The 24098-nt window shown below is 36.4% G+C and overlaps 1 protein-coding gene across 50 annotated transcripts in view; it reads left to right on the forward strand.

The window, feature by feature from the left end:
• Nucleotides 1–24098, forward strand: part of LOC106875482 (trafficking kinesin-binding protein 1) — a 212321-nt gene that overhangs the window by 139514 nt on the left and 48709 nt on the right. For 48 of the 50 annotated variants that reach the window (XM_089356251.1, XM_089356261.1, XM_089356268.1 and 45 more), the window contains 2 exons: nucleotides 16352–16468; nucleotides 23652–23752. In XM_089356251.1, coding sequence (XP_089212377.1) covers nucleotides 16352–16468; nucleotides 23652–23752 — 218 coding nt within the window. Of the gene's footprint in view, nucleotides 1–15982; nucleotides 16253–16351; nucleotides 16469–23651; nucleotides 23753–24098 lie in introns of those variants that run through there. The other 2 variants (XM_014923649.3, XM_089356281.1) reach the window with 1 other exon arrangement.

A 24098-nucleotide genomic window follows, 5' to 3' on the forward strand; every position in this document is an offset into this window, starting at 1 on the left:
GAAGGAAGGTGTGTGTGTGTGTGTGCGCACGCGTGTGTGCATGCATGCATGCGTATACATAGATGTAAACATTTGGCAGCCTATATTGGTTATGTGAAAATTAATATATTTAACCAGCAATCTGTTTTAACCTTCACTTGAAATATTCTTTCTGATATGTTACACTAGTAATAACCACAAACAGTTGAGAAATATTGATATTTCTTATTTATTTAAAAAAAGAATTTGTTTACTATTTCATCACATTAACAATATTGAAGCATTACTGTGTAGAAGTTACTATTAAACCACTTTCTTGTGCTACTACCCACCCTCTTCTCCCCACTGTCCCTCTGTCCATTTCCTCTCTTATGCTCACCTTCTACTACTCTGGTACTTTCCATTACTACCATCTTTATCTTCTTCCCACTTACTTACACTCACCCTTATATAATGCGGAGTAACTACGTATCTTCTCTAAAGCAAGACACCTCTGCTTGACCCCACATCAAACTTTAGCCTTTTAACAACAGGCATAAAGCATCCCTCCTTCCCAAATATTCCCTCCCCCACTTAATAGTGAGAGCCTTTTCCCTTTTTTCTCTGGGGGTTTTTTTTTTCTGTCTTGAATGTTATATGGCAACCTCATTAGTGCCAAGATGCCAAAAGAAGACAAAAAGCACCTGGGATACACCATAAAGAGATGGACATTAAAAAAGGCATCCAGATGTAGAAATCCTGCCAAAACTGATACTAGAGCTCCACAAAGCCCCACAGCTTACCGAATCCTATCCAACCTATGCCTGCATGGGAAACTGATGTTAAATGATGATGAGCATCATTTAGTGTTGAGATGCACACACACATATGCACACGTGCACATGCATACATACACATACACACACATACACACACATGCATACACACTACATACATACATATATAGATGCCAACATACATATATAGATACATACACGCATGAGAAGCTTCTTTCAGTTTCTATCTACTAAATCCACTCAGAAAGTCTTGTTTGACTCGGTGCTCTAGTAAAAGGCACTTGCCCCAGGTATCACGCGGTGGGACTGGACTCAGACCCATCTGGTCGAGAAGCAAACTGAATAACTGCACAGCCACTCCTGCGCCTATTTGAGTACATTTCATAATTGACCTAAAACAGCTGTTGCGAGAACTTGATATTGTTAATAGTGTTGTTCAGATACAGATAAGATCATTTGATATACAACAAACAAGTAAAACAACAAAAACTGAAATCAAAATACTTTTTCTCAAGTTCACCTCTCTCTGTTCTTTTGACTTTAGTAAGAAAAGGGCCACAATGAAGGTTATGTTACAGTCTTACAAAAGTTTACAGGTTGAACCTCATCCTCTTTGGGCAGAGGCAAGGCTGTATTGTTAAGAAGCTCATTTTGCAAGCATGTGGTTTTGAGTCTAGTTCCACAGCAAGGCACCTTGAGCAAGTATCTTCTACTACAGCCCCAGGCCAACCAATGCCTTGTGAGTGAGTTTAGTCAACAAAAACTGTGTGGAAACACATTGTGTGTGTGTGTGTGTGTGTGTGTGCTTTCTTGTCTGCTCCCTCTCTGCTGCTTGACAACTGGTGCTGGTTTGTTTATGTTCCCATAAATTAACTGTTCAGCAAAAGAGACCAGACTTTTAATAAGTGCCAGACTTTAAAAAAAAATAAGTACTGGGGTTGATTTATTTGATTAAACTCTACAAGGCAGTGCTCCAGCATGACCATCATTCAATGACTGAAACAAGTAAAAGATAAAAGATATGTTTAACCTACTTATTTATCCTCTTAGGTTTGAATAAAGAGTGCATTATCCCTTAGCTTAAAGGTTTTGGTGATGTGATTGTTTATTTTTACAATGACATAGTAGGGTAGGTGCAAGAGGTTTGATCTGGACAGTCTGAACACAAAACGGGTAGACTATTAGGACTGGATATGGCCGACTTACTGTATTTGATGGACTATGACACATGAGTGCATAAGAAGCACCCTAGTCTAGGCTATACTTTTGTAAAATAAATTACCACTGAAATAATGTTTCAATTCTTCCACTTACCTGTATAACTTTATGTTATTACTAGTAATTATAAAGAATTTATTGCATCCACATTCGTTATAGGCTAAGCTACTAGGCTACATCTACCTGACATCTGATGTATAATTTCAGCCAACATTCGCGAGTTTTGAGCCTACATTGAGTGCATTGGACGCAGGGAATTTTTAAGCCATTTTTGGGTTAAAAAAAAAAGGGTGTGTCTTATAGGCCATCAATTGCAGTAAGTGCTAAAGGATAAATAAATCTTCATAAGAATGTAACATTTCAAAAAATGTAATTTGAAATAATGATTCACTGTAAGAGTCAATTGTTAATCATTTCATCATAAGGATTATCTCATTGCTTTCATAAAGATCTCATCATAAGGATTATCTCAAGTGTTTCAGGCCTGTTTTCTTTCTGCAGTGATTATTTTCTGAGGCTTTATAACCAAATAACATTTCATAATCTACATCCACCACCAAGTTTTGGTTCTTTCAGTGCTCTTGTAATGTCTCTTTATTTTTAAGGCAGTGAGTTGGCAGAAATGTTAGCACACTGGGTGAAATGCTTAGCGGTATTTCGTCTGTCTTTACATTCTGAGTTCAAATTCCATCAAAGTCAACTTTGCCTTTCATCCTTTCGGGGTTGATAAATTAAGTACTAGTTGTGTACTGTGGTCGATCTAATCGACTGGTCCCCACCCCAAAAATTTCAGGCCTTGTGCCTAGAGTAGAAAAAAATGTATCTTTATTTTTGTTTATAGAATCATTATTTCCAATTTCATGCTCCCTTTTATCTGTTACTTGTTTCAGTCATTAGACACTGACCATGAAGAATTCTTAATTGAATGAATTGACCCTAGTACTTTTGTTTTTAAAGCATGGTACTTATTCTGTTGGTGTCTTTTGTTGAACTACTAAGTTACTAAGATATAAACATATCAAACTGGTCATCAAGCTGTGATGGACACAGACACACATACACAAGACTTCTTACAGTTTCCATCTACCAAATCCACTCACAACACTTTGGTCAGCCCAAGATTATAGTAGAAGACACTTGCCTGTAGTGCCATGCAGTGGGACTGAACCTGAAACCGTGTGATTGTGAGGTGGACTTCTTACCACACAGCTGTAACTGCACCTGTATTACAAAAAATGCAATGAATTTCAATGCACAGGTGTCTTTCATTAACAAGACAATGGGATTAAGTTTATCCTCACATTCTATTGAGGAATAGTGGAAGGTATGAGGTATTCTGGTCATTAAAATAAGTATATTATATACAGTTTGTTTTTCAAGAGGACTTTTAGTTCGTTTTTTTAACTTTTTTTTATTATTGTGGTGGAGAGGGAGGTCCTGTTTTATAAAAAGTAATTTAGCTCAGTTGTTTTCTGAGATTTAGTGTGAGTGGGAGAAGGGCTCAAAATTCCAGGAACCCCTATGCTGGCATCACGTGAACTGCTCCTGTGCTGGTGCTACATAAGTCACCCAGTACACTCTGTAAAGTGGTTGGCATTTGGAAGGGCATCCAGCTGTAGAAACCGTTTGAAAACAAACAATCGAAGCCTAGTTGAGCTCTCTGGCTTACTAGCTCCTGTCAAACCATCCAACCTATGCCAGCATGGAAAATCAACATTAAATGATGACTGGAACTGGTTGAGACTGATGTGGTTCATGTTCAGTTTGAATGCCTATTGATTGACGTCTGCAGGAAAGTTGTGGGTTGAGAGAGAATTTCTGGGTGCTGCAGTTTGGGAAAAAGAATCATTTAATCAAAGTTTTTTAGAACGGGGTTCTAAAGGTAAAATGCAGCAGAGTTGATGAAAGGAAGAATATAACAAGTGCTTAGGCTGAGCTCATTTAGAAGCAGAAGAGTTACAACTATTACTTAATTTGTTAAATGGTTAACCAATTGACAAATAAAAAATTAAGTTAAGTAGAAGCACTGTGTGTGTTTATTACTGACTTAATTACTCTCCCAAAATATAACAAAATCTGTTTCCACTTTTGAATTCACATCAAGTATCTTGCAAACTAAGATGCAAAAATGAAATTTTAGTAATCAATGTTCAGTTTGAAAATTCCAGTAATCTCTCGCAGGCACTCAGTAAACTTTCTGAGGCTAACATCCACCGTTGATGTTAAACCTTAATATGAAGTGAAAAGTTTAGTCATGCAATATAAATAGACACACAAACACAAAACCATATACATTTCCTTACCATCATGCATTTAGAATTTTAGTGTTGTCACTTAAGAAGCTGTCTCAGAACAGACATGCACACTTTCCAGATTGTTGTCTTTGTTGCATCAGCATCATAATCATAGTTTTTACGTCTACATTTCCAGGCTTGCATGGATCGGATGAAGTTTATTGAAGCAAATTATCTATAGCCTGGTACCCTTTCTGACACTAACCCCTCACCTGTCTCCAAGCAAGGTAATAATTCCCCATGGCCAAGCGTGTTTGTGCAGAATATTGGAAACAAATGACACTGGTTGTATGACAATGACACTAGAGGAGACGTCCTCTTGAGGTTAAAATATCACAGTAGAGTCCGCTCGAACAGACAGTCATGTTAACCCATATATACCCCTGGTTGTGTTTTTGCAATGCATAATCTGCTTCTACTTGTTTGAATATGAACTCACCAGGAAGCATCTGACTGAGCGTACAAAATGTTCAGTAGGTAGCCAACACCCATAGCTAACAGTTGCATAATGTCCTTCTCTTCCAGATTGTGAAAGCTTACTATAACGTTTAATCTAAATACAGTGAAATTTTTTATGGCCATATATGGGTGAAAGTGGCTACAAATATCACTTGTCAGTACAACTGCTGCATTGATCTCTTAGAGAGATTTTAGAACTATCACTTTTACTCACTTACAACTATCACAGGATGTCAAGACAAGGAGATAGAGAGAGAAAGAGAGAGAGACACACACACACACACACACACACACACACACACACACACACACACACACCTTCTTTGAGTTTCCTTCTACGAAATCCACTTGCAAGGCTTTGGTCAGCTAAGGGCTATAGTAAAAGTCATTTGCCCAAGGCAATATGGTGAAAAAACAAACTTGTCAGCCACATTAAATTATCATGTATCATCATCATCATCATTGAACATCCATTTTCCATGCTACTATGGGTTGGACGGTTCAACAGGAGCTGACAAGTCGGAGAACTACACAAGGCTCCAATTGTCTGTTTTGGTTTGGTTTCTAGGGCTGGATGCCCTTCCTGATGCCAACTACTCTACAGAGTGTACTGTGTGCTTTTTACATGGCCTCAGCACAACAGGGTTTTTGTATTGTTATCGTATTATTACATTTTAATCAATTTATATAATACTTAACCTAAAACAAACTTTAATAAACACAATGTATTGCTTCTCCAATCTGATCTATTTAAAGTTTCTGTGTGTCCTTGTGTATCCATACAGTGTGTGTGTGTGTGTGTGTGTGTGTGTGTGTGTGTGTGTGTGCTTCTGTTCACATGCTTGCAGTAGTTTGATTGTTGGCCTGTAATCAAAATTTCAAGCATGTTTTATTAGCATTTAGTACAGACTTACAAGTAAGCACTCCCATATTATCTGTATGTGAGGCACTTAAGATATATTTTTAGAACAAAACAACTAAACAATGATTGTTTTGAATTTTTAATATCTTTTGTCGTATTGTTATGCTTCAAGTTAAACAACTGTTTAGTATGCAGTTCGATTGTCTACAATGTCAAATGCTTGATCATAATAAGTCTACAATCATTTGTTGCTATTTGAAAACAAGGCAGATAACTCTGCTTGTCTGAGTCTGGTTTTTCCAGCTTGTTTCTCAGGTGAACGGTCACTAGTAACCAGAATAGGGATAGGGGCATGCCACCAAGAATATACAAACACCCAAGTTTGTATTTTGCTTTTCCTATTCTTTCTACTAAATTCTCAAAGTTGTTTCCAGCAACAAAAATAGTAATAACAACAATAATCCTTTCTACGAAAGGCACGAGGCCCGGAATTTTGTAGGAGGGAGACCAGTTGATTACTCCAGTGTTCGGATCTTTACCCTTTGGCCGGCAGATTTAAAAAATAATAAAGGGTAAAGATCCCAGTGTTCCACTGGTACTTAATTTATCGACCCCAAAAGGATTAAAGCCAAAATCGACGGAATTTGAGCTGAGAACGTAGCAATGGGAGAAATACCGCTAAGCATTTTGTCCAGCATGCTAATGATTCTGCCAGCTTGCTGCCAACCGTAATCCTAACCGTAACTGTAACCCTAACCCCCTAACCCTGACTCTAAAACCCTAACCCCCTAACCCTGACTCTAAAACCCTAACCCCCTAGTGAAAATCATGCTAGTGTTAATCTGAAAATTTACCATCCTCTCTACTGAAGGCACAAGGCCTGCAATTTGGGGAGAAGGGACTCGTCGATTACATTGACTCCAGTGTTTTACTGGTACTTAATTTATCAACCCTGAAAGGATGAAAAGCAAAGTTGACCTTGGTGGAATTTGAACTCGGAACATAAAGACAGATGAAATGCTGCTAAACATTTTGCCCAGCATGCTAACAATTCTGCTTGGTTGAATAATAATAATAATAATAATAATAATAATAATAGTTAATAATTATAGACAAATGGCCGAAGGAGATTCGAATATAATGTCCTGTAGAGTTTCTACTGAAAGTTTGCCTGTTAGGAACAGGAAAGATTACCAAGAGGGTTTTAAGCACTTGAAAGGCTATTGAAAGCTTGTGGAAACCTAAAGTTACAGGTAGTAACCTGCTACCCACATAAATCCTATCAGGAATAAGAATAAACCTGAGTCAAATCAATGATAATAATATTAATCATTTTGCTATAAAACTAATTAAGAAGATCACATAATTTATTCTCATCTAATATGCAAGCAATAGATTTTTGTTTATCGATTTAAGTTTGGTTCAAAAGCAGTTGAACCTGATAAATGTAAATTTTATAGGAAAGAGTTTCATGAAGGACAATTTATAAAAAGTTTCAAAATATAAACTGAGAAATATTTTTAGAATGATTTTAAAAATATAATCTCATTATGTTGTGAACTTTGTACTTAAAAAGGAATAATTATCTAATCTCTTATTTATATATCAGCAGTTTGGAACATTTTGACCTCCATTTATTTAAAATAAAATTAAATCTGAAGTTGTTGTATACTGTCAACTTAATGTGACAGTCCCCTGAAGGGAATAATACTACTGTTGGTTAGACCTAGGAAGTTGCACCGCTTCCTGTCGGCCTTGACACATTTCCTGTGTCCTTGTGTTTACAAGGGGGAGAAACATAAGGACACAGGAAATCTGTCAAGGCTGACAGGAAGCAGTACAGCTTCCTAGGTCTAACCAACAGTAGTATTATTCCCTTCAGGGGACTGTCACATTAAGTTGACACCACACAACTACTTCATCGTATCACTACTGCATAAATCTCTCTGAGAGATTTAGAAATGTATTATTTCTAAAATTAAATCTTTTATTAAAGTAATCTTTTGTATTTCTTGTAGCTTTTTTTTTTTTTTGTTTTGATCATTATCAAGGTTACACTTGTGCTCTCTGGTGCTTACAAAAACTAACATTACTTCAAGAATAACTTATTACCACTGCTAAAGAAGTACCTATATATTTTACAACTTTGCTCTCACCATCAACAAATGCTGTTTTAATGTCTAACATCTTTTAAAATAGTTCATAAAGAAATCTAGACTTGTTCTCAACCCAATTGTGCTTTTAGCAATTTCCTTTGTAAATCAAAATAAGAATACTTTCTCTCTTTGAAACTTTAGACAGACTCATTCCTAATTATGTTGAGATTTGTTAACATATTCCACATTCTCCATTCTCATCTTATGGTGATATTTTCATCTAATAATGCAAGCAACAGATTTCTGTTTATTACAGCTTTGATGTATGCAATACACCATTGTTTTAGTTCCGGAATGTACCAACTGCTTATGGAGATCCATGTTTTAGATAAATTTTTACAGATAAATTGAAATCATCGTTATTTACCATTAGCTTTTCTATGCTTGTATGGGCCAGGCAGAGTTTGTTGAAGTAGATTTTTTCAATAGTGTGAGGTCCTTCTTGTTGTCAATCCTCTCCTGTTTCCAAACACGGTAATACTTCCCATGTCCATGCATGTTATCCATGGAAGACTGGAAACCAATAACATAGCTTGTATGATGTTAATGATGATGATTATGAAGCTCATTTACAATCACAATTTCAAGACAAGGATGTACACATGCACACACACACACATATATATGACCAGTTTCTGTCTACTAAATCCACTGACAAGGCTTTGGTCAACCCAGTGCCATTGTAGAAGACACTTGCCCAAGGTTCCATGCAGTGGCATGGTAGCAAATTTAACCACACATTCACGCCTGCATTTGTAGGCTTTGGTTAGCCTGGAGCTATAGTTGAAAATATTTGCCCAAGGTGCCACACAGTGGGACTGAACCCAAGACCACATAGTTGGCAAGCAAGCTTCTTAACCATACAGCTACACCTGCACCTATTAATTAGAGGTCACCTAATATCGATATACTGTCAGTCTGCCAAGTATGTCACTGCACTTTTTGTATACTTTATTGATTTCATTGTTTTTTTCGACACAAATAGTGGTTCTTTTTAAACCTTCAACATCTGTAGTTGCTCCATATGGTCAGATCTATCATATTTTTCTGTCACCATATTTGTTTGTTTGTATTTGCAGTTGTTTCTCTCATAAAACTTAAATTTCTACTTGTCTTTGTGATGCTTGACAACCATTTCAAAAATAAGCTTGTACTATTTTTTATGCAGTGATTCCAAATAATGGCAAATCTCTTTGCATAAAATAGGAAGCAAATTTTAGAAGTTGTTGTTGCACTGACAACATGGAAGTGGAGGAAACAACTTCACTGTTAGTTGCCAAGCTTTCTATGTAGCTCTCCAGTAGAGAAAAGGTGTAAAAGGTGTTTGTACCTGACTGGGAGCAATCTTGAAATGAGACCAAGGAGAACCATGAATATTGTTGAAGCTCCAGTATGCAACCCTTCCATTTAGACCCATTGAAAACAACACTTTGTCTCTATTCAAATGATTAATAATTGAATCTTTAAATTTATCATAATCACTTAACATTTGTTTTCCATGCTGGCATGGGTTGGACAGTTTAGCAGGAGCTGGCAAACCAGCTGCATAGAACTCTGTTGTTTTCTTTGGTTTGGTTTCTATAGCTGGATGCTCTTCCTAATGCCAATCACTTTACAGTGTATACTGGATGCTTCTTATGTTGCACCAACACCAGTGAGGTTACCAAATAACTTGCAAGACAACCCCCCCCTCAACTGAGGAGTGGGCAGTAAGATTGAAGGTATTAAAAATATATAGTTAGCTTCTTTAGCTGCTTTGTGGTTTCCAAGTTTTGTCTCAAGTTGAGGTGTCTACCGTTTCAGAAGTGAAGGTTATTTGTTTGGAATAATTGTATCTGCATTTCTTTTGACTTTTATTCATAGTTTTAGAAACAAATCTCTTTGCTCCTAAACTGTTGAACTTCACCCCTAGGGAAAAGTGTTTTTGATTTGGGTCAGTTTAGAACAAATAACTTTTTTGTTTGAATTGTTGGAAATATGTTATCAGAAATATATATAAGGTATATTTTGATATGCAGCTCATAGATAGTGGTGTTGGGGAGAGCGGTAATCAATATTGTCATAAATATATAAATATATTGCAACTTGGAAACATACTTGAATAATATAAAGTGTGATTGGTTTGTAGCATATTGTCAATGAATCAACACTTCCTGTACAACATATTGATTGACACAGCAGATAATACTTGAGAACAGACCACAAGTGTCTGCAGTGAATTGTGGTGCAACTTCATAGCTTTCTATTCTGTTTTTCTTTGCTAAGTGACCTAATCACAACATCTGCATAATATTGCATAATGATCAGAGTTCAAAGCAGAAGTAGTTTAAAATAAGTTTTCTCTGATTGTCAACAAGGAAATTACTTTTTGCTCTTGAAGGATAACTGTATGATATACATATTTGGAAGTGGATTACTTTGTGACCATTACACCTGAGCAGTAAAAAAGAGTTGCAAAGGCTGAGACGTAATTTGATCATCTTGTTGTTGGAACATTTGATCTGAAGGTTTAGATTGAGCTCAAATGAACTGAGTAAGTTGCTGGTAATGAGCAGCTTTAAAAAGATCAAAATATTGGACATAATATGAGATGTGAAGGAGGATTGATGAAAAGTGTTCTGAATTGATACAAGATGGCTACAGTGTTAGATTTAACAAAAAGGCTATTTCTGACAATTGATTTGAAGGTTTGGATTAACAACTTTTTTCTTTTTTGGTATAGTAATAAAAACGATAGAGGTGTCTCTCGTTGCACCTGGACTGGCAAATTTAATGTAGTTAAACATAGGTGGGGAGAGGATTTCCAGAGGGCTGTAGCTCTGGGGAGAATCATTAGGAAAGGTTGTTTAGCATGGTGTTTGCGAAGGTGAGCTGCAGAAAAGTTAAGAGAGGTAGATATATTGGGTTGCGTGTAGTTTGCTAGTTTCAAAAAGCAGTTGCTAATGCAGGTGAGGTAGAACAGGGTAGCAAGGACTACATTATGCAATGTACGTTTGCTTTAAGGCTATATGGTGGGATTTAAGGAAACTTTAACTCTAATTTTTTGCAGGTTTATGTGACTCCATATTCTCCTTCATTGATTCAGATTTTTGTATGTGTTGCAGCTGCTACTATCTTAAGTATGTTTCACAAAATTCTTAAGTGAGTCGCACTTTGTACAATATGAGCACCTAGCCTTTTGGGATGTTGTTTTGGTTATGTTGTGTATGATTGCCATTCAGTATCATTAGAGATTGTAAAATTTAACATTTGAAAGGAATCAAAGCCTTATTTGTATTTTGTTCATGATTTGTGTCATTGTTCTTTGTTTCATGTATTGCTATATCTCACTCTGACAACCATCAATATTGACACATAGCCTTAGCCTAACTAATAAATATGAGAAAAATGTAGACATTTGTAAATGGCAGATATTTTTCACCTTATCTCATCTAAAATAAATGAATATTTAAATCGTGTGTATATATATATATATATCATATTCACTTGTGTATAAGTTGCACCCAAGTTTTTTTGGTTCTGTTTTTTCCAATTAAAATCAAGTTTAGAATAGTGCAACTTATACATGAGTCAATGTTGTTTGTGTGTGTGTGTGTGTGTGTGTGTGTGTGTGTGTGTGTGAGAGATACAGTTAATTATTCCTTGTTACTAGTATTACTACTTTTAGTACAATTGGTCTTTCACTACCCTTTGTTCTTTCAATATTTCTAGTTTTTCCTTTTCCTTGTCTACTCTCACATTGTATTGGTATTAATATATAAAATTTTTTTGTTTGTTTGTTTTTTTTTTTTGCTTTTGGGTCTGATATAGGTTGGCTTTTATTTTTAGCAAGATGAATTTATATGAATCTATTTCATTATTTTGTGTCCATGATCAAATTAATATTTCTCAGAGAAAAGATTTTTTCTAACATTGTACATGCAGTTTGAAAATGAATATTCTAAAGCTTCTTTATGCACACACATGGACAAGAAATTTTCATAATTCAACTATATTGTGGGGGGATGAAGTAAGAATGAAAAAACATGAAGGTTGTGAAAATTGAGTTACCATAGGATAGGATTCTGAATTACCAAATAGTGACTCTCGTGCTGGTTGCACGCAATAAGCATCATTCATGTGTGGGTCATTGCCAGTGCTGCCTGACTGGGTCCCCGTGTTGATAGCTTGTAAAAAAGCACCATCTGAACATGGCCAATTCCAGTGCTGCCTGACTGGCTCCTGTGCCGGTGGCACATAAAAAGCACCCACTACACTCTTGGAGTGGTTGGCGTTAGGAAGGGCATCCAGCTGTAGAAACATTGCTGGATCAGATTGGAGCCGGGTGCAGCCATCTGGTTCACCAGTCCCCAGTCAAATTGCCCAACTCATGCCGGCATGGAAAACAGATGTTAAACGATGATGATGATGATGTTAGAACAATGACCCAATGGAGGGTAACAGAAAGTTAATATAGTGCCAAGATATTACCAGTAAATAGATAGATTTAATTCTGATTTCTGTTTAAAATTATCTCAATTAACCCTCCTTACATATAAACACATGATGTATTTGATAGCATATAAATGCATTTTTGTTTTCCCCAAAAAATGTCTGAAAAAAATCACTCCAGATCCTATATGTGAAGTTAGGCTTTCAACTAAATATTACATTTTAATACAATAAAAAACTTTCCCCTTGGATATACTCTGTTGAATTGGAATGCATCTGATATATCTATGCATCTTTTATGCCATCAAATATGGTAGTTAAAACCTTTGACACTGTTACCAATACTAGGTCTTACAATTTCTCATGGTGACGTCACATTTAAGATTACATTCCAAGGCTGTATGGTAAGAATTTTGCTTTCCAACCGCATGGCAGGTTCTGTCCCACTGCATGGCACTTTGGGCAAGCATCTTCTACTACCAAAACCAACTAAATCCTTGTGAGCAGATTTGGTGGACAGAAACTGAAAGAAGCCCACTGTGTGTGCGTGTGTGTGTGTGTGTGTGTCTCTTTTTCTGTTTGTTCCCCCATCACTGCTCGATAGCTGGTATTGGTGTGTTTACAGCCTTGTAACTTAGCAGTTCAGCCAAAGAGACTAATAGAATGAGTACCAGGCTTAAAAAAAAAGAGTACTGGAGTTGATTCGTTCAACTAAAATTTTTCAAAGCTGTGCTCCAGTATGACCACAATCTAATGACTGGAACAAATAAGAGATAGAAAATAAACACTATGCTTTTGTTTTTCAATTTCAAACTTTTTTATGATGTTTATAGAATTTCATTTTCTTTTTTTTTTTCTTAATGATAAAATGTTACCATGGAAACAGGTGCAATACTTGAATAGTGAGTTACACAGTAGTTGACCTTTAAACTTTCTTAGTGTCTTAATTTATATTAGATAGATTGGTTTGTTATTTCCTATGTGGCTTATTCACATTTCTCTGCCCAATTGCTTAAGATTTACATTTGTATTCATGTTTCAAAAGAGAACGCTTAAAAAGGACAGACACCTCAAAACATTTGTTGATGGTGGTGATCGTAGTGGATTTATCTAGTGAAGGGTACAGCTATAAGAAAATTTGTGGAATGTACCATTTGGCATTATGAAACTAAAGCTGTTAATTCATTCAAATTTCAAAGTATAAATTTAAAGAGAGAGAGAAAAAAATAGAAAAATGTAATCATGAGTGGCTGTGTGGTAAGTAGCTTGCTTACCAACCACATGGTTCTGGGTTCAGTCCCACCATGTGGCACCTTGGGTAAGTGTCTTCTACTATAGCCTCGGGTTGACCAAAGCCTTGTGAGTGGATTTGGTTGACTGAAACTGAAAGAAGCCCATCGTATATATATATATGTGTGTGTGTTTGAGTGTCTGTGTTTGTCCCCCCAACATCACTTGACAACCGATGCTAGTGTGTTTACGTCCCTGTAACTTAGCGGTTCGGCAAAAAGAGACCGATAGAATAAGTACTAGGCTTACAAAGAATAAGTCCTGGGGGCGATTTGCTCGACTAAAGGCGGTGCCCTAGCATGGCCGCAGTCAAACGACTGAAACAAGTAAAAGAATAAAAGAGTATAACACCGAAAGTAATACTTCAAGATTTTGCTATCACTTTGTCATAAAATAGTTTCATTCATGCATGCTTCTCAAATATCATTCATTAAGGATACCCTTTGGCTGCTTAGATTATAAGTACATTTCACTTTGGTATAAAGCCAATTTATCCTCGTCTTCTCTATGATCATTGACACAGATAGCAAGCATTCTAAAGATCCAAATGTGCAGAGGAGGTTTTTTTTTTTTTTTTGCTCCAATATGGCCAGAGCCAACTGACTGGCATCAACCCATGCTAGCATGGAAAGCGGATGTTAAACGATGATGATGATGTAAAATGCTTTCTGCATTGAAAAACTATTTTGATATTGTTTGAAATGTCTGGCTTAAGAATGGTAGACCCATTCTTAATCCAGACTTTTCAAAACAATATCACAATGACATCAGAATCCTTGTAATGTTTCCTGAATTGAGTATCAAATTAAGTATTACAAGAAAGTATTTCAATAAAAAACTTTTCATCATTATCATCATCATTGTTTTAATGTCCACTTTTCAATGCTTGCATGGGTCAGATAAAGTTTGAAGCAGATTTTCTACAGTTGGACACCCTGCTAGTCACCGACTCTCACCTGTTTCCAAGCAAACTAATGCTTTCCCATGGCCAGACATGTTTTAGCAGAGTATTGGAAATGAATGACACTTTTTTCTGACAGAGATGTTCATTTACAATTATGTGATGTCAACACAAGGAGATACAAACATACACACACTCACATAAACACGTATATATATATATATGTATACAACAGATTTCTTTGAGGCTATAATAGATGACATTTGCCCAATATGCCATTCAGTAAAAGAAATAGATTCTGGAGCAGTGGTTCTCAACCATTTAAATATCCAGACCAGATCCAAACCTGAATTTCTTTTTTTTTAGGGATCCACACCAAAAAACAGTACACAAGTCAACTGGCACATAAAAAGCACCTTTCAAACATTGGGCCTCACAGAGGCAATGACAAATGAGCGAGATCTTTGGCAATATACTGTGTTTGAGAAGAAGACCCATCAAGCCACGTGAAATTGTAGTCATGGAAGATACTGGTGTCATGCAACTGGCACCTGTGCTGGTGGCATGTAAAAACACCCATTATGCTCTTGGAGTGGTTGGCATTTGAAAGGGCATCCAGCCATAGAAACCATGCCAAATCAGTCTGGAGTTTGGTGCAGCTCCTCAGTTTACCAGCCCTGGTCAAACTGTCCAACCCATGCCAGCATGGACAACGGACATTAAATGATAATGATGAGAATGAAAGCTGTCAGGTGCCACCAGAAGGATACCTGAGGGTTGCATGCGACCCTGGGAGCCCCAGTTGGGTACTGCTGTTCTGGAGTATCAAAACAACATATCTGGACAAAAATGTCAGCAAGTGAACATTTCTCTAGGGTTTGAGTCACCTGTAGGGAATGTCTTTTTTCCAACAAATACCTAAAACTAGAGATGAAACTGATAGCATTTAAAAAAGAAAGAAAAGTGACACATAACAGAGGTTTATTATAGAAAGTAAAAACTGGAAATCCAATATAACTACTCATAGTGTTTGCTGGCAAAATTGTTCATAAAATTTATTTGCCCCACTTTTTCCTTTTTTCCTCATTTTGTGATAAAAGGCATGGCCTGACATGTTAGACACGCTTCACAGCAACCTGTGCTTATCTTAAGTGATCCTTAGCAAACAATACTGCATTTGATAAGGTGCACCTATATTGTTTAAAAACAAAAAAAACACCCCCAAAGCCTGTTTTCAGTTTCGAAACAAAGGTCAAGGTTTGTGTTACAAGTTGCAGTTGAAAGAAGAGCTTGCTGTCAAATGCAGTATTTGTTTGTTTATAATAAAACCGATAAAAACATTAACAAAACATTACCTTTTTTCAGTTATCCTGTTGTAGATTTTTTAAGTGTCATTGGTCAATTTATTGAATGCATGTAACTGTTGATGTTACCATAGTGATATCTATAGTTACAAGTAAATTTTTTTTTTTAAATTTTATTTACAGTCACCACTTTAAAAACAAAACAAAACAAAAAAAACTTTGTTATATTTCTTAACTAATCACATGGATCATGACACCATGTAGGTGTGTCTTGGCAATTGTAAGTCGATCAAAACCAACCTTTTTGTTGCCAGTCAAACCAGTTAATGGACCAGAGGAAGCCAACTAAATATATGCAGTGAGATTTTTAGGAGGAAAAAAAAACAAAAACAAACAAAAAGGGAAATATCAATAACAACTTCATTTTAACTTCTTAGAAGAAAAAAAAACCCCAATTACTTGGAAAGTTAATCAATCCTTTATGACTAGTAAGAAACAGATATCAATCTATTATTCCCAAATTATGGACAGTTGGGAAGGAAAATGTCTGATCTAGATGCAACACAGTCTGAAATATTTCAGGTTTAAGATTTTTAGCCATTCACTTATCATATTTTCTGACTTTCTTTTTAAAATATAAAGTTGCTATTTCTCTAATTAAAATGCCTTATTCATTTGCAGAAAGAACGAGATCTTGAACTTGCAGCTCGCATCGGTCAAACCCTTCTTGAGAAGAACAAAGAGTTATCAGATAAAGCTGACCACTTAGAAGACCAATTATCTGCTGCTAATGACAAAGTAAGTCGGTTTTTTTTTCTTCTTTCAAATCAATTTTCATTTGTAAGTGTTTTCTTCTCTGTGTTAACCATTATTAGGGGGTGTCTATGATATTAGAAAATTACAAGATGTTATATCTTATACTCTGTGTGTGTGTGTGATTGTGTGAAGGCCATAGGGAAATTAAATATCACTGCTGTTCCTACTCTTGAAAGCTCTCTCTGGATAGGACAGGATGCCAGCTTGTAGCAAAGTTAATTCCAGCTGCTCCGGTTCCCTTTCATTTTCAGATAAGTGAATCGGAGCATTGTGAAATGAAACGTCTTGCTCAAGGATACAATGCACAGTTAAATCAATGAATTAAATGCGTGATCTTACAATTTCAAACCCAACACTCTGGCTACTAAGTCACATAGCTTCGCTTCAATATATATATATATATATATATATATATATATATATATATATATATATACACACACACACACACACAGGTTGTCCACAAAGTCTGGGTACATGGGGATTAACACATACTTAAAGAAATTATTATTTCTTATATTTAATTGTTTATGTTATGATTTTATTTACTCCATGTACCCAGACTTTGTGGACACCCTGTGTATATATATATATATATATATATATATATATATCCAGCTGTAGAAACTCTGCCAAATTAGACTGGAGCCTGGTGTTGCCATCCGGTTTCACCAGTCCTCAGTCAAATCGTCCAACCCATGCTAGCATGGAAAGCGGACGTTAAACGATGATGATGATATATATATATATATATATATATATATATATATATATATATATATATATATATATATAATATTAGGAAAAATAATAATCAGGTACTCATATACAACCTTCCAGACATCTGAGTACCTGATTATAATTTTTTTTTAATATATAATTCCTGTACATCACCTTCAAACCTTCCAATATATGTGTATGTATATATATATATATATATATATATATACATACACACACACACACACACACACACACACACACACACACACACACACACACACACACACACACACACACATACTAGCAGTTTTAAACAATCCTCTTACATATCCAACTTAACATAGGCGGCTTCTTAGAACCCTGAATATTGCATTGTTAACCTTGAAAGATCCTCTCATATAGATTCCTTTATGCACGAAGTACCTTTACGAGAGGATCTCTCCAGGCTAATAAAGCAGTATTTGGTGTTCTGACAGAGGATCCATATTAATACCTTTTAGTATTAATACTGCTTCTGTCACCTATAATTAATCCGTTTATGTTTCCCAATTGTAAATACCTGTATTAGGCTTTTTATTGATTTTTAATATTCCTGTAAAACTCCCCAAATTATTTTTATTTCTTCACCCAAATGATGTTGGATAAAATTCCCTTTATTACTACAAGTTTTAACTATCTTTTTACTTCTTAATTGTTGCGTATTGACAAAATGAATGTTTTGCTTTTCAAAATGTGTTGAGCCCTTTTTTTTTTTTTGCTTTTGCATCTATTGATGAAAACATTTTTGTGAAAATTAAATTGATATTTACAGAAACTAATTAATTACTGGTTGCAGATGTGGTTGTATGGTTAAGGGACTCTCATTGCAACCTTATTTAGGTGGGATTCAGTCTCACTGCACAGCACCTTGAGCAAGTGTCTTCTACTATATCTTTAGGCAGACCCATGCTTTGTAAGTGAATTTGGTAGATAGAAACTGTGTGGAAGCCTGATGTGTGTGTGTGTGCGTGCGTGTATGTATGTATATATTTCGAAATGCAGAGTAGATGGAACAGGGACAACTGACAAAGGGTTATACTCTTTATGTTGCATGTCTCATTACTCTGTTTGTTATTTTCGTTGTTCGAAAAAAGTTCGTTTTCTGTTTTCGTCTTTGTTTTTGTTTCTCGTGTTTAACGTTTTTTTGTGATGTCCTCATCATCATCATCATCATCATCGTTTAACGTCCGCTTTCCATGCTAGCATGGGTTGGACGATTTGACTGAGGACTGGTGAAACCGGATGGCAACACCAGGCTCCAGTCTGATTTGGCAGAGTTTCTACAGCTGGATGCCCTTCCTAACGCCAACCACTCAGAGAGTGTAGTGGGTGCTTTTACGTGTCACCCGCACGAAAACGGCCACGCTCGAAATGGTGTCTTTTATGTGCCACCCGCACAAGCCAGTCCAGGGGCACTGGCAACGATCTCGCTCGAAAATCCTACAGGAGCCAGTCAGGCGGTACTGGCAACGGCCACGCTCAAAATGGTGCATCTCATGTGCCACCCGCACAAGAACCAGTCCAGGGGCACTGGCAACGATCTTACTTGGCTTGCCGGGTCTTCTCACGCACAGCCCATTTCCAAAGGTCTCGGTCCGTAGTCATCGCCTCGGTGAGGCCCAATGTACGAAGGTCTTGCCTCACCACCTCAGCCCAGGTCTTCCTGGGCCTACCTCTTCCACGGGTTCCCTCAACTGTTAGGGTGTGGCACTTTTTCACGCAGCTATCCTCCTCCATTCTCACCACATGTCCATACCAGCGCAATCGTCTCTCTTGCACGCCACAACTGATGCTTCTAATGTTCAGCTTTTCTCTCAAGATACTTACACTCTGACGGGTATTCACATTGACATTACACATCCAACGGAGCATACTGGCTTCATTCCTTGCGAGCTTACGTATGTCCTCAGCAGTTACAGCCCATGTTTCACTGCCATGTAGCATGGTTGTTCGTACGCATGCGTCATACAGTCTGCCTTTTACTCTGAGTGAGAGTCCCTTTGTCGCCAGCAGGGGTAAGAGCTCTCTAAACTTTGCCCAGGCTATTCTTATTCTAGCAGCTACACTTTCAGCGCACCCACCCCCACTACTAACTTGGTCGCCCAGATAGCGGAAGCTATCGACTACCTCTAGTTTTTCACCCTGGAATGAGATAGAAGTTGTTTCCTGTTTGTTTGCAGTCTTTATTGCACCTGAACATCTGCCACAAACAAAAACTAACTTGCTAGTTAACCTGCCTTTGATGTTGCTGCACCTCTTATGTGTCCATAGCTTGCACCGGGTACATCTTATAGAGTTACTACCTACTCCTTTTCTACATACTGAGCAGGGCCATCTACCTGAAGGGGTTTGTGTTTTATCTACCTTCCTACTTATTAGGATTTTGGTTTTAGCTAGGTTGACTCTAAGGCCCTTCAATTCTAGACCTTGCTTCCACACCTGAAACTTCTCCTCTAGTTCTGATAGTGACTCCGCAATTAGGGCAAGGTCATCAGCATAGAGGAGCTCCCAGGGGCAACCTGTCTTGAACTCCTCTGTGATTGCCTGGAGGACTATGGTAAATAATAGGGGGCTGAGGACGGAACCTTGGTGGACCCCTACCTCTACCTCTACCCTGTACCCATATATGCATGTATGTATACATATAGATGTAGGTATGTACATATATGTATGGATATATGCATATGTTTATATATTATATATATATATATGGTAGGAGAGTCTCTGTGTCTTTGTTTATCTCTCCTACCATTTGACAGTTGATGTTGGTTTGTTTCTGCCCCTATAACTTAACAGGTTGGAAAGAGGAAACAAAATAAGTACCAGACATGAAAAAATATTACTCCTGCTTCAGCATGGTCACAGTTCAATGACTGAAGCAAGTAAAAGAAAGATTTAAAAAAACATTTTATGCTTTAAATTGCTAAATTTCACAAGATTGTGTTACTGGGTTTAATTCTATTATATTTATACTAACAACAATAATAATATTTTTAAAAAATCTTTTCTGTTTCATTTACATTGTTTGGTATGTGTTACAGGCAGTAGTTGACTCATAGAATTCAGCCACTGTAGGTTGGGATAGATTTAAAGTGTGACACAATACCTATTCAACAATCTTTAAGAAATAAGTTGAATTAACTGTGTGATTTTTCTCTAATATAAAATTTGAATAAATTCAAGATAAAATGTTCACAACCTGAACAAAAGAGTAGGTGCTGGGAATATAGAAAGCTATGGAATAAAAAAAAATGATTCTGTACTGAATTGTAAAATGGTAAAAATGAATTATTGTATCATAGCTGTTGGGTGGAAATAGACAGTAGTTATAGCAAGATATGTATATTGACCTTCTAACAACAGTACATTTTGAAGGTGAATTATTTTTGTTTATATTTGCTTTGGTGTGTATGTGCGTGCACATGAAAAGCCTTTTTTCTATGAGATTGCTATTTCCCCAAATATTAATAGTCTCTCTCTCTCTCTCTCTCTCTCTCTCTCTCTCTCTCTCTCTCTCTCTCTCTCTCTCTCTCCCCCTCCCCCTCCCCCTCTCTCTCCCTCTCTCTCTCTCTCTCCCTCTCCCTCTCCCTCTCTCTCTCTCTCTCTCTCTCACACTCACACACACACACACACACACACACAACGCTATCAGATATCTGACCCAGGGCATGACATATTATCACAAGGAGTGGAAGTTCAGGTTATTGAGTTTTTTTTCACGAATGATAATCAGCCAGACTTTTCGATGTAGTAAACAAAGATCACTATTTAACATTTAACCGTAAAACATTAATTAATAAATTATATTAAACTGAATCCTATATATTGTAAATACCTATTTTATTTTGTTACTATAAGTAATCTTAAGATTGGAAAATATACTTTGGAGGAGGGTAAATATTAACATAATATTATAATGTGCACTCATTAAATATATTTGTCTAATAATTAAATGTGTCCAACAATGGCTAAGATGAAATTAGTACATATTTCCTTGGCCATGGCACTGATGAACTTTTTGGTTTAGTATCTTCTGTTGAAATCTTTGTGCCACTCGATTCTCATCCCTGTTGAGTTTCCTGTTCATCATAAGACAATCCTTTTATACTAATAAACTTTCCTCAAACCGCTGCTCTCTGGAACTCGCTACCATCATTTTGTTTTCCTCTTATCTAGGCTATTCTATCCTTTAAATTTTCTGCCAATTGACATCTTTTGAATTTGTAGGCCCCCTCCATTTCCTCCTTTGTAGTCACTTATGCTTCAATGGCCTCCAACCTTGTTTGGGACAAAAACCAAATAAAAACACTCAGGCCTTACCCGGTGACCTTCACAATACAAAGATGAGAAACATCTACAATAGTAAATCAAAACCTCACAACGAGTCTTACTGAGTTCACCTCCAACTTTTGATCCTCACCAACTTGTAATTATATAAAGATTAATATAAAGAGCTTATATAGTGAATCTATGCCAACTACTTATATTTTTGCCAAAGAATACACTTGTTTCACTGAAATACTTTTTACACTCTACTTGATGCTTGAAAAACTAAAACTAATTATTTGAATGTAAATTTGATTAACCCTTCCAATGCTAACCTGATACAAACTTCTTATTTTATAAGATCTAAAATAGATTCTTCCCTAAAAATTTCAGGTTAATTCATGTCTCAAACAGAAGCTTAAGAATAGCAAAGTTATTTTACTAAACTCTTCATGTTTAAAAAAAATTGAAACCTAGGCTATGTATTTCAACAGTAGTAAGAAACTTTCAAGAGAATTGAACAGCCGAAGGTCTTCAGACAAGAATAGTTACTTGGAACTGTTGAAATATAAGGCCATGTATTTCTACAGTAATATAACAGAAAGGTTAAAGCAATATTTCAATGTTATTATCCTTAACTGTAATAGTAACTGTTGTTCTGTACTTAGATATTCTCTCATATTATTTTTTTACCCCGTATATGTTTCTAGCCATAGATATCTAATTTCTTTTTTTCTATGTCAGTTATGAGCAAACTGCAGCTTTCTGAATGGCTTACCTTGAATTTTTGTTTAGTACTGCATCTCACCTGATGAGCCATGTCTCACACCACCTGCCTAGACATGATCTTATGTCAACAAACATAAACATCTATCTCTCTTCTGATATATGCTTAAGTTTATTGGTAAAAAAAAAAAAACTTTGTTTTTTTTTACCATATCCAACCCTAATTAGTCACACCTATTCTATAGTATGTTTGGTACAAGATCTAACAAACTCTAACTTTGCCCCTCATATTCTACTGATATTTGTTTAATCAGTGGTGAAGGTTGCATTGTAAGAAGATACAAAACTAGACAAACTGGGTTTGCAACCAGGAAGTGAATAGATCCACTTCTTTTACCTTATATAGTGACAAGTGCATTCATATAGCATTTTGTTTATGTGTGTGCGTGCATGCACGTATGTGTATGAGAGAGAACGAAGGCACTGACATGGCTGTGTAGTTAAGTTCAGTTCTCAACCACATGGTTTCAGGTTCAGTCCCACTGCCCAACACCTGGGGCAAGTCCCAAGCTGCCCAATGTCTTGTGAGTGAATTTAGTAACTGGAGACTACATGAAGCCCATTGTGTGTGTATATCTGTGTGTCTGTATGAATTTCACGGTATGTAAACATTCACAAAGAGTGAATTACAAATGGTAAAGTTTTGACAATTCCTTATCAACAGATTGCCCAATAACTTCGTGCTTTTAAAGACATGTGGAATAAAATAAATTTTTTAAATCCCTTACTTGAAAATCAGGTATGGGTTAGTGACAGGAAGAGCATTTGACTGTAAAACAATGTCTCCGTAATAGGTATCCATCTACCTTATGCTAGCATGGAAAAATGAACACATGCACATACATACACACAACTAGCATATCTTAATTACAGGGAGTTTTCATGTAATTTGTATGTTCATTTTTCTTTACTTACACGGATGAGAGTTTCACTGATTTGAACATTTTTGTATTGAATAAGGTATTTTTATACATGAATATCTCACCTTCTTACTGACAACCAACCATTCAATTTAGAAACGGTAATGACATCTGTTATCAGTCAAACACACTGAAGTAGGCAAAGTCTCGACCATATCTACTCATGCATGAATCACACCCCTAATTTAGTATTAAATCATAGTACAAAATGTTTTCCCTTCATAGTTTTAGATTTGCCACTTATATAAGCCATGCCCCTGTTTTTTTCAGTTAAAATCAAGTATAGAATAGTGTGACTTAAACATGAATAAATACCCATGTTCAAAGAACTGTGGTTGCATCAATGCTTTACCTCCTGGCCAGCTGATTAACTATATTTGAACACCTTCACTTCAGACTGCTTATACCATTCTGTGTTGACTCTTTTACAGGTTAGCCAATTAAAACATGACCTTTCTATGAAAGATGAGTTGTTGCGATTCTATACACAAGATTTAGAAAATGCAGAGTCTGAATCAGATTCTAGTACACCGTAAGTATTCTTATTCATTTTCTTTATCCTATATATGGAGTGAAAAGTCACATTGTTGTCATCTCTGCTGACCCCTTTTACTTGGGTTTTGGTGTACCCCAGTCAGTTGGGGACCCCTGACCCTGTATAAATTTCTATTGCATATATTTGTATACACACACACACACACACGATTTGTTGGAGCAGCTGTAGTCTATTGAACTGAAGATAGTAAATATTTCCTGCTGACCAATGGTGGGATAAAATGTAAAAGCAAAGCTGACTGGTAGGATTTGAACTCTGTCATTAATCAATGAAATTAATTACTGCTCAGCATGTTACCTTCTGTGCCACCTTTACAGACCTG

The sequence above is a fragment of the Octopus bimaculoides genome, chromosome 8, assembly GCF_046866305.1.
Source record: "Octopus bimaculoides isolate indiv1 chromosome 8, ASM4686630v1, whole genome shotgun sequence".
NCBI classification, from domain to species: Eukaryota; Metazoa; Mollusca; class Cephalopoda; order Octopoda; family Octopodidae; genus Octopus; species Octopus bimaculoides.